The 12,145-nt window shown below is 44.5% G+C and overlaps 1 protein-coding gene across 5 annotated transcripts in view; it reads right to left on the bottom strand.

Annotated features, from left to right (window-relative positions):
- The window catches only part of FNIP2 (folliculin interacting protein 2), a 162,403-nt gene that overhangs the window by 31,296 nt on the left and 118,962 nt on the right, over window positions 1–12,145 (bottom strand). For 3 of the 5 annotated variants that reach the window (XM_069744139.1, XM_069744141.1, XM_069744138.1), the window contains exons 6-10: window positions 8,651–8,751; window positions 7,982–8,071; window positions 6,913–6,984; window positions 6,344–6,479; window positions 3,353–3,554 (exon numbers count right to left, since the gene is read on the bottom strand). In XM_069744139.1, the coding sequence (XP_069600240.1) occupies window positions 3,353–3,554; window positions 6,344–6,479; window positions 6,913–6,984; window positions 7,982–8,071; window positions 8,651–8,751 (601 nt within the window). The remainder of the gene's footprint in view (window positions 1–3,352; window positions 3,555–6,343; window positions 6,480–6,912; window positions 6,985–7,981; window positions 8,072–8,650; window positions 8,752–12,145) is intronic. The other 2 variants (XM_069744142.1, XM_069744140.1) reach the window with 1 other exon arrangement.

The raw sequence follows: 12,145 nt of genomic DNA, 5'->3' as shown, positions 1-12,145 counted from the left end.
AAGGCAGTGGACGTGCTGTAGGACTACCGTTCGGATCTCCAGAGCAATGATAGGGAGAAGAAGACTGGCATTGGTAGTTACTAATAACCATTGAACCGGGAGAAAGGCTCTGGATGAAGAAGGAGCTCAGAGACTATCGTCTGAAAGTCTGTTTGACTTGCTGAAAATGAGCGGAATGAAGGAAACCACTTCCATCGTCGTCACCATCTTTCCTCAGAACCCTCCTAGCAAATCGAATGAAAAGAGGGGATGAGTAATCAAGTGCGTGAGCTCCCTGTTGAAGGGCCATGACCTTGTCTCGAGGGGGAATTACCATCCTTCTGGAAGTGTGCAGGATCATCCTCAAAAAGGGTATCTGCTGGGCTGGAAATGAGGAGAACTTGTCTAAGTTTAGCTGCCAGCCCAGGTGGGAGGGTATCGCAAGCGATATAGAAGACTCAGCGTAGTCCTGGAAGGACGGCTAGACAGTCGACCAAACAGGGCAGGATGAGCACGCCTCGAGGATGCAAGAGAAACCTGACATCCGCCATGACCCTTGCGAACACTCTGGGTGCAGAAGCAAGGCCGAAGGACCAGGTTGTGACTTGAAAATGCTGTTCACGAATGGGAAAGCGAAGGAATTTTTGAAGTATCCCGAATGTCGATGGATGCCGGAAACTGCACCCTTTTTTGTTGAAGTAATGGCTGAGCAGAGCAACTCCATCCGAAGAAGAAGAAGGACCCTGTCAAAGGTTGTTAGAAGTTTGAGGTCCGGGGGTCGGTCTTACTTTTCGTTCCCCTATTTGGAACCAAGATCACTTAGCTCTAGACTGTACTGGAAAATCCTTATACAATGCTTTGTCTGTCTCCCGCTCAAAAGATTTGATTGGCCAGTTGTTACTGGTGTGAATCAAAGTAGTTAAGGTCTCCAGCCAGGAGACCATTGTTCTAGCAATCCATGCGGCAGCTAGGGAGGATAGAGCGCTGAACCCGAAGCCGCAAGACAGAACGAACGAGATTTGCTATCTGACAGTACGTGGTATTTTTAACTGATGATACATCGGGCGGGTATACTGGTAGGTATACCGGTAGGTATACCACAGAAGATTCTACCCGGTTAATCTGTCCAGTGGCAGAATGCGCGGCTGCATCCAGCAGGTCATAGTCTCTTGCCATCGCCGCTCTCTTGACAGTGCAGAGATAAAAATTAGGAACCCTTGATCCATCAACCTCTTACCAGGGAAGTGTTGAGGAATTGTCAGCCTTCTTGCCTCATCCGCTAAATAGTGGTGATGCAGAGGGGGGGTGCTCGTACGCCAAAAAGGGTGCCTCTGTACATCCACAGGGTTCAGCTCTCCGGGTGGACATGACAGGTTGTCTGGCGTTAGGCCTGGGTGCAGAGAGGAAACATTGAGGCGACACTCCGTGTGTTCGTCTGTTGATGGTGTGGAGAGATCGGTGCCCTTTAAAAGCACCAGTCGCCCTTAAAAATCAGGCCAGGCATGGCATCCCTTGTAGAGGCTTCAGTCCAGTGAATCGCTTATCCGGACTGAATGGCAAATGCTCTACGAGGGAGTTTAGTCTCCTTATGAGGGACACTGTGTAGTCTAGAGCAGAACCAGAGTCTTCGTCAATGTACCGAGATTGGTTACTCTACTCTGAAGCTCTGGCAAGTTCAGGCAATATCCAATCCATATTCAGAGCCTTGTTGTCATCAAATCATTGGTGAGGGAGCAGGAAACGAAAACTTCCGTTTTCTAGATGCCTGTATGTTTCTAGACGCCTGTACGTTTCTAGAATACTTGCGGCCCCTGCTAGCCGACTGCTCCCATGTAGGATAGGGACCATGTATATCGGTCCTGCGAGCACCCCTAGCCACAGAGTGTACACGGAGGGATTCAATCTATTGGTCAGAGAACCATGGATTGCGGTCAGTGACAAAGTCCACTGAGGGGAATTAGGTACTCTGGGATAAGCTGGGGTTGGCGGCGGAGGGCTCCTCGGATCGATCATGTGCCCTTAAGACCAGGTAATACTGGTTATGCGCCTTTAAGACTAAGGAATACTGGTCATGTGCCTTTAAGACCAGGGACTGGTCAGGTACTGATGTAGAGTCGATGTGCCCCTTTAATGCAAAAAACGTCGTCCCAGTGTGAGCCGGCCGGGTGGACCAAGATGGCCTCCGGGAGTTGCAGAGTTGATAAAATCTCGCAGAGAGCGAGAAGCGCCAATTCGGGGGGCGGAGCCACAGACACTATGTTGAATAGGCCCAAGCCAGGGCCTAAATTTCTGTATCCGGCAGGCGACACAAGCGGTAGAAGAAAGGGGTGTTCCAGGCGAGAAGCGCCAGAAAAGCGGGCGGAGCCGCCTTAGGGTGCCATAGAGCGGGCGAGGCTTCCGGCCTACACATCGGCCGAAGCCAGGGGCTAAATTTTGGATGTCGGCCCGAGCGTTACCTTAGGGAGGTGGGCCACAGGGAAGTGGCTGAGGCTGCCTGTCAGCATGTGGATATCCCACTTAAGATGGATCCACTCACCATCGGTGCGCGTCCCGGCATGGAGCCACCGCGGATGTGGGTTTCAGCGCTGTTCTGTGCAGCGTGGACGGTGCAGGGATAAACCTCAATTTATCATCTGTTTGTTAGGGAGGTGGAGAGGAACCGTCCGCCTCCTTGTGCCATCCGCTTTCACAGTGGTGGGACAGTGGGGGGGCTCCTCGGACGCCATAGAGAGGGGCCTCTGTACAGCCACGGAGATCAGTCCGGGTGGACAGGGCCAGTTGTCCGGCATTAGGCCTGGCTCCAGGAAAGGATACATGGAGGCGACAATCCATGTGGTCACCTGCTGCTGGTGTGGGGAGATCGGGACTATGAAAGGAACTGTTGCCCCTGAAGTGAGCTCAGGCTTGGGAGGGTACGGGGAGGTATACTTGAAAGGATCCATCGCCCCCTTCACTCCGTTAATTAAAAAATAAAAAATTTACAGAAATGTAAAATAAAAACGTTGGGGTCTGAAACAGACCCATGTGCCTCCTACAGACACCAAGCAAGAACTGGTTAGCTGAGAGCCAGCAGGCGGGTGTACACTGCAGGGGAGGAGTGAACTTTCTTTGTATCACTTAAAGTCAGCCTCCTAGTGGCAGCAGCATACACCCACGGTCTGTGTCCCCCAATAAGGCGAAGGAGAAAACCCCTTTAAGAGGAGTCAGGCAGCCATATCATGCATCAGCCGCTATTACGGAGGAAAAGGGTCACCAGTCATCCCTGGAAGTGAAATGCAGTATTACACAGACACTTCTACATGTCCCGCAATCAGACGCGTAATCTTTCCTGTGCTAAGGTTATAGGCTGCAATCTTCCAGATGGCCGGGTTACCTTCTCTATTGCAAACTTTAGCTTATTCATGTGTGACTCAAAGAGAGGGAAATGGGAGAAAAAGAAGTCTTGGAAGTTGTGCTGCGCTTCCCCTGCCTCAGACAAGGAGAAGAGGATACTGATTGCAATCTTCTTCCGCCCAACCATTGCTGGGTTGGAGGTGTAACTGTCATCTGCCATACTGAAGGTTTCTTCTGTGTTCCTGCAAATACAACCACTTGTATAGATTAGATTATACACTGCAGGATTGTATACGAAGGACACGGTTCAGGAGCACAGACGGGACTCATCATACATGAAGCAGGGTGTTCATTACAACACGACCAAACAAGATGTTAGACACTTATGAAATGCAAAAAAAAGCTGCATTTTTGCTACATTCAGGGTCACATCGAAAAAAAAGGGCCATCATTTCAGACTGTTAAAGATGTGAATAAAAATCTAGCACACAACTTAAATATATCTGCTGATAATGTATTGTATACACGAAGACGTTTCGGTCTGGTGAGACCTTCATCACTTATAGAAATATCCGTTATTTGGCACCCATAAGCTGGAGAAACAAGGAGTAATAATTCCTAAAGCAGACGCTGGCATCCACCGCTAGTCTATGCTGGGTCTGGAAGCACGTCTGCTTAGGGAACTATTACTCCTTGTTTATCCAGCTTATGGGTGCCAAATAACGGATATTTCTTCAACTGATGAAGGTCTCACCAGACTGAAACGTCTTAGTGTATACTACAATAAGTTTTCAGCATATATATTTAAGTTGAGTGCTAGGTTTTTATTCACCATTTGCATGGTCTGGGAACCTAAACCTTAGTACCTACCTCCCTCTAGTTGTGCTCACGCTGTTTTCTGTGCTAAAGATGTGACCGAAAACATAGGAGAGTGCTGCGGCGCTCTGCAACTTGCTGACATGTCAACGTGATATCACTGCTGCAGTCAAGACACTGAAAAGCAAGAGATGGACCCAAGGATGGCGAATACCTGTTCCATGCGGAACATAAGGGGTGCACTTAAATTGGAAAACATCTGCAAGTTCTAAATTAGGTAAAGTTATGCTACTTCTGACATGTAGGCGAAGGGGCACACATCTCTTGTGCCCAGGAGGTTGCACCTATGATAAGGGAGCCCCTGACACCTCCAAAGCAGGCGGATTACTAGAAGCTATTGGACTGCAAAGTGCCCATATACAGTTATATGAAAAAGTGTGGGCACCCCTATTAATCTTAAGCTTAATGTTTTATAAAAATTGTTGTTTTTTTTAAACAGCTATTTCAGTTTCATATATCTAATAACTGTTGGACACAGTAATGTTTCTGCCTTGAAATGAGGTTTATTGTACTAACAGAAAATGTGCAATCTGCATTCAAACAAAATTTGACAGATGCATAAGTATGGCCACCCCACCAAAAAAGTGACATTAATATTTAGTAGATCCTCCTTTTGCAAAAATAACTGTGTCTAGTCGCTTCCTGTAGCTTTTAATGAGTTCCTGGATCCTGGATGAAGGTATTTTTGACCATTCCTCTTTACAAAACAATTCCAGTTCAGTTTGATGGTCGCCGAGCATGGACAGCCCTCTTCAAATGATCCCACAGATGTTCAATGATATTCAGGTCTGGGGACTGGGATGGCCATTCCAGAACAGTGTAATTGCTCCTCTGCATGAATGCCTGAGTAGATTTGGAGCGGTGTTTTGGATCATTGTCTTGCTGAAAGATCCATCCCCTGCGCAACTTCAACTTTGTCACGGATTCATGAACATTATCGTCAAGAATCTGCTGAGACAGAGGAATCCATGCGTCCCTCAACTTTAACAAGATTCCCGGTGCCGGCATTGGCCACACAGCCCCAAAGCATGATGGAACCTCCACCAAATTTTACTGTGGGTAGCAAGTGTTTTTCTTGGAATGCTGTTTTTTGGCCGCCATGCATAACGCCTTTTTGTATGACCAAACAACTCAATCTTGGTTTCATCAGTCCACAGGACTTTCTTCCAAAAAGAAATTGGCTTCTCCAAATGTGCTTTTGCATACCTCAGCCGACTCGGTTTGTGGCGTGCTTGCAGAAACGGCTTCTTTCGCATCACTCTCCCATACAGCTTCTCCTTGTGCAAAGTGCGTTGTATAGTTGACCAATGCACAGTGACACCATCTGCAGCAAGTTGATGCTGCAGCTCTCTGGAGGTGGTCTGAGGATTGTCCTTGACTGATCTTACCATTCTTCTTCTCTGCCTTTCTGATGTTTTTCTTGGCCTGCCACTTCTGGACTTAACAAGAACTGTACCTGTGTTCTTCCATTTCCTTACTATGTTCCTCACAGTGGAAATTGACAGGTTAAATCTCCGAGACAGCTTTTTGTATCCTTCCCCTGAACAACTATGTTGAATAATCTTTGTTTTCAGATCATTAGACAGTTGTTTTGAGGAGCCCATGATGCCACTCTTCAGAGGAGATTCAAACAGGAGAACAACTTGCAAGTGGCCACTTTAAGTAGCTTTTCTCATGATTGCATACACCTGGCTATGAAGTTCAAAGCTCAATGGAGGTTAGAAAACCAAAAAAAGTGCTTTAGTAAGACAGTAAAAACTAGGTAGGAGTATTTAAAACAAGAAAATGATAAGGGTGCCCATACTTATGCACCTGTCAAATTTTGTTTGAATGCAGATTGGACATTTTCTGTTAGTACAATAAACCTCATTTCAAGGCAGAAACATTACTGTGTCCAACAGTTATTAGATATATGAAACTGAAACAGCTGTTGCAAAAAAAAAACAATTTTTATAAAACATTAAGCTTAAGATTAATTGGGGTGCCCAAACTTTTTCATATAACTGTATTGTTTTTGCACAGGGTCCCTCTTCTGTGTTCACAACAGTGTGGGTCAATGTGTACGTCTGGCTTATAACATCCAAATTATCATTTCTTTTTTGCGTGAGCAAGGAAATCTATACAATACAACCTTCCACAAGGACTAACCACTCACCATCGTGGCACAACACCATTTTCCAAACTGGTAATTTGACTCCTCAGCCAACGCCGTTGATAGCTGCTAGCACAGTTACTCGAGAACGAGGAATTTGGAGAAGGGAGAGGGGTTATCAAGAGGCTGCTCAAAGATGCTGGAGAGGGAAGAAAAAAAAAGAAAGTTAAGACACCAAAGACAGACCACATTAGTAGTCTTCGGGTTCTTTCAGACTGTGTTTTGGCACCATGTTTGAGTGTCTGCCTTCAGTAGGCGTACACAACCAAAGCGGACGCACGACAAGCACATATTCACTCCGTCAACACTATAGTCTATGGCCCGGTTGGTGCACACACCCGAATCAAGTTTTGCGGTGGTTTGGATGCAAGGCTTGACAAGACCAACGAACAGGTGCCAAAATACAGTGTGAAAGTGCCCTTACAATGAAATGACAACTTAGCCATACTAGCTCAACCAAGGAAATGAAAACATAGAACTAGCAAGGTACAAGTGCTATGAAGATGCATCATTAACCAAATGACATTGGAATAAACTCTTGCAAAACAAGTTTAAGTTAAAGAAATGGATACCTGACCGAGCAATGCCGCTGTCCTTATCTTCATTCTGCCCCCGGCTTGGCATATCCACCGGTGTGCTGTGAGCTGCATGATACATTACACATGTCATGAGAAGGTGAATCAGACACTCACTATAGGCACCATAGGAATAAGTGCCTGGAGTGAATATAAAAAGCAAGTAAAGGGTCAGCCAGCATCAAGAGAGTTAGCACCTCCACCAATCTTCATGCAAGTTTGAAAGAGAAAATAAGAAATCACATGAAAGAGCATACTTTGTGAAAAAGCATAGTCTACTCCTCTAAAGACATTCACTTAAAAATGTAATTAACAAGTCACTAAGTGGTCTAGATAAGGTCAGTTTTAGATTATTGAACTTTGGGGAGCTTCCATACACAATGGTCCGAGGCCCTGACAACTGGAGAGTCCTTCTCCCTTTCCGGTGTAAGAATGTCAGCTATAATAGGAGCCATCGGTCTGCCCAAGAGAATGGGTGGCAGGACAAGGCCCATCATCAGTGGTTGAAATAGTGTATGAATTGTTCAGGATGCATAATGACAGAGCAGCCAAGAGTAACAAAACAGATTTTTTTTATTCTAGGGAGTGAAACCTTTTGTACTACATAGTCTTAGTCTGACAATCCAGGTAGACTGAACTTTGTCACACAAGATACATTCAGTGCCATTGTTGTCAGATCTTAAGAGAGAAGTGCCCATTAAATACAATAAATCAAAGAAAACAAAGCAGTCATAGAAAACCAAGCTGTTATGTTATGGCTTTAGAATTTGCAAAAAATAGGTTTTCAAAAGAATACAGACACTGAAAGGCATTTCAGGATTACAAGGGCTCACGTCATCAAGAGATTGGTCTCTCCGCTGATCGCTACCGTAATGCATGACATCGCTTTACAGTAATCAGAGCAGCAGAGGAGACATGCATGTGTTATAGTATGTTCAAATCACAACCATTAATACAGAAAGCTAGCATGGACCCGCTGTAATTCTGAAGGACCTCTGAATCTGTCATTCAATCACACACACAGGGATGTGTGCGGCTGTCAAGTTATTCTGCATTCCACACAAACCTGCAAAGAAAGAGGCGCTCCGGATGAGCCGGAGAGGGCGCACTTCAAACATGGAGGGCAGCAGTTTGCTGCCACAGATCTGTAAAATGCCTAAAATAGGAAGTGGAAGCAAAACTTTGAAGAATGGCAAACATAAAAATAGACACAATATAATGAAAAAAAGATAAGGATCAATTATAGGTAGTGATGAGTGAATATACTAGTTACTCGAGATTTCTCGAGCATGCTCGGGTCCTCCAAGTATTTTTTAGTGTTCGGAAATTTAGTTTTTCTTGCCACAGCTGAATGATTTACATCTGTTAGCCAGCATAAGTACATGTAGGGGTTGCCTGGTTGCTACAGAATCCCCACATGTACTTATGCTGGCTAACAGATGTAAATTATTCAGCTGCGGCAAGAAAAACAAAAACTCCGAGCACTAAAAAATACTCGGAGGACCCCCGAGCATGCTCAGGAAATCTCAAGTAACGAGTATATTCGCTCATCACTAATTATAGGACATATGGACAAGTATTTTTATATGTATTGATGCGCTTGTCTGTAGATGAAAAACTGCGTCTGCAATTACTACTAGTCCAGGATAGCTGATATCACTAAGGGTGTCAATAGCCTGATCGGTGATGCTCAACAGCACACAAAAAATGTAATTAATCCAAACACTATACATACCTAGATTAGATGCAGTCGGACATGAATCTTGTCCAGTGTGGCTCACACCAAGCTTGTGGCCTGTGCCATCATGACTCATGTTCTCCACACTATCCTGTATACTGAAACAGGAAAAGAAAATATATTGTCAATACAAAGCCAACATGGGAGAGGCTATGGAAATTATTAACAGGGATCTAGAACTGGATGCATGACCAATATTGTTTTATTGACCTCCAGGTAATAGAAGCCTTTAACTGATAGTTGTAACTATACTATTCGTTGTAAAAAGGTTTACTTTTACACTGGTTAAAACCTTCTAGGGAAGAAATTTAGATGTGACTGCTCTACAGGGGACTCCTATGACACTGACCGGAGATAATACTCCCACAGTGTAGGTCACCGGAGTTCTTGCTCTCACTTTATGGCACTACAGCTGCATGAGAATTTTCTCACGCAGCGGTGCCACAAGTGACAGGATGAACTCCGGTGACCTCTAGGCGGCGGGGTGATGCACTGCCAGAGGATCACATTTGGTCACCATCACCAGAACCCTGTAGAATGGTCACATCTCCTGATGTAACAGCTCTACACGGGAGATCGTTGAGGGACACTCGTTATTAAATGGATTACATCAGAACAGGGAGTATACTGTTGGTTTATTTTATTTTTTTGCAAACGATCGAGGGAGTCAGAGATCAGCTGTTTGGTGAGTATGTACTGTATGTGTATATGTATATACTGTATGTGTTTTTTTGTTTACTATTCAATACAGTAGCCGGATGATGGGACTACTATCCCATCATCGGCTAATGCAGTCACTGTAGCAGACATAGCCGGATGGGACTACGCAGCAAAACCGCAAATCTTTTTACACCTGTGGTTTTGCTGCGGATTTGACTGACTCAATGGAAGTCAATGGCACAGAAATGCTGCAGATCCGCAAAAAGAATTGACGTTTTATTTCGCTTTAATTATTGTATTGTTAACGTTGTTACTTTTGACTGTTGTGTTTGATACTGTTAAACTGTAAAGCGCTGCGGAATATGTTGGCGCTATATAAATAAAGATTATTATTATTACATGCTGCGGAAAATAAAACGCTGCAAATCCCCGTGGATTTTTCCACAGCATGTGCACACCAATTCTGGATTTCCCCCTGACTAACATTGGTTGTGCACTACACTGCAGATTTGATGCAATTCTGCACATCCAAAAACGCTGCAGATCGGCATCAAAATCCGCAACATGTGCACATAGCCTAAAAGTGTATAAGGAGAAGCATTTACAAGCAGCATCTGTCTGTTCTCACGCTACTAAGGCGGCCATTTATCCCACTTGGATTCACAGCTACACTGCTCCAGATTAATATCTTCCATACTAAATAATTCTTCTAAACCTGTGATACAGACAGGAGAGATAGAATTCCTCCTCTCTGCAGAATGAGGACAGACTGCATGTTAGACAGGGAATAGATCTACAAATAGTTACTTTGACTGGCCATGCAAGAGGTATTGCTGGACTTTTCTTTAAAAATGCTACATGAACATGCAAGTAGTTTGGGATGGGGTTAAAATCTTGATGACAATATGTGTAAGAATCTAAGCATGATTGTCTTTTTTGTTCTGTCATGACAATCACAACAACCTTGAGTCTTTTGGTAGAAACAGACAAACCGACATCCTGAAGAAAATTGGCTTATTTGTTCATGAGAAGTCACTGAAATTTGAATAAGGCCTTATTAAAGAGAGGAATCATTTATTCACGAGTGTCAGTCGGTATGCAGGCAGGCATGCATGTCTGTAGGCATGCATGTCTGTAGGCAGTATGTACAGTGCCGGCAAAAAAAATCTTTACACTTGCACAGCAAAAAAAAAAAACTTTACATCTAAAATCCACATCATAATTTCACTTTTTAACCCCTTTCTGACATCGGACGTACTATCCCGTCCATGTGGGGTGGGCCCCTATGACCATGGATGGGATAGTACGTCCAGCGCGATCGGCGGCGCTCACGGGGGGAGCGCCGCCGATCGCGGCCGGGTGTCAGCTGCCTATCGCAGCTGACATCCGGCACTATGTGCCAGGAGCGGTCACGGACCGCCCCCGGCACATTAACCCCTGGCACACCGCGATCAAAGATGATCGCGATGTGCCGGCGGTGCAGGGAAGCACCGCGCAGGGAGGGGGCTCCCTGCGGGCTTCCCTGAGCCCCCCGCAGCAACGCGATGTGATCGCGTTGCTGCGAGGGTCTCACCTCCCTCCCTGCTCCCTCCAGCCCCGGATCCAAGATGGCCGCGGATCCGGGTCCTGCAGGGAGGGAGGTGGCTTCACAGAGCCTGCTCAGAGCAGGCACTGTGAAGGCTGCAGCGCTGCATGTCAGATCAGTGATCTGACAGAGTGCTGTGCAAACTGTCAGATCACTGATCTGTGATGTCCCCCCCTGGGACAAAGTAAAAAAAAAAATTTTCAAATGTGTAAAAAAAAAATTTAAAAAAAATATTCCAAAATAATGAAAAAAAATATATATATATTATTCCCATAAATACATTTCTTTATCTAAATAAAAAAACAAAAACAATAAAAGTACACATATTTAGTATCGCCGCGTCCGTAACGGCCCGACCTATAAAACTGGCCCACTATTTAACCCCTTCAGTAAACACCGTAAGAAAAAAAAAAAAAAAAAACGACGTAAAAAAACAACGCTTTATTATCATACCGCCGAACAAAAAGTGGAATAACACGCGATCAAAAAGACAGATATAAATACCATGGTACCGCTGAAAACGTCATCTTGTCCCGCAAAAAACGAGCTGCCATACAGCATCATCAGCAAAAAAATAAAAAAGTTATAGTCCTGAGAATAAAGCGATGCCAAAATAATTATTTTTTCTATAAAATAGTTTTTATCGTATAAAAGCGCCAAAACATAAAAAAATGATATAAATGAGGTGTCGCTGTAATCGTACTGACCCGAAGAATAAAACTGCTTTATCAATTTTACCAAACGCGGAACGGTATAAACGCCTCCCCCAAAAGAAATTCATGAATAGCTGGTTTTTGGTCATTCTGCCTCACAAAAATCGGAATAAAAAGCGATCAAAAAATGTCACGTGCCCGAAAATGTTACCAATAAAAACGTCAACTCGTCCTGCAAAAAACAAGACCTCACATGACTGTGGACCAAAATATAGAAAAATTATAGCTCTCAAAATGTGGTAACGCAAAAAATATTTTTTGCAATAAAAAGCATCTTTCAGTGTGTGACGGCTGCCAATCATAAAAATCCGCTAAAAAACCCGCTATAAAAGTAAATCAAACCCCCCTTCATCACCTCCTTAGTTAGGGAAAAATTAAAAAAATGTATTTATTTCCATTTTCCCATTAGGGCTAGGGTTAGAGTTAGGGCTAGGGTTAGGGCTAGGGTTAGGGCTAGGGTTAGGGCTACAGTTTGGGTTGGGGCTAAAGTTACAGGTAGGGTTTAGATTACATTTACGGTTGGGAATAGGGTTG

The sequence above is a fragment of the Ranitomeya imitator genome, chromosome 1 (assembly GCF_032444005.1).
Source record: "Ranitomeya imitator isolate aRanImi1 chromosome 1, aRanImi1.pri, whole genome shotgun sequence".
Taxonomy (NCBI): Eukaryota; Metazoa; Chordata; class Amphibia; order Anura; family Dendrobatidae; genus Ranitomeya; species Ranitomeya imitator.
The sequence above is the reverse complement of the archived record's forward strand: the minus strand, read 5'-3'. Positions and strand labels throughout refer to the sequence as shown.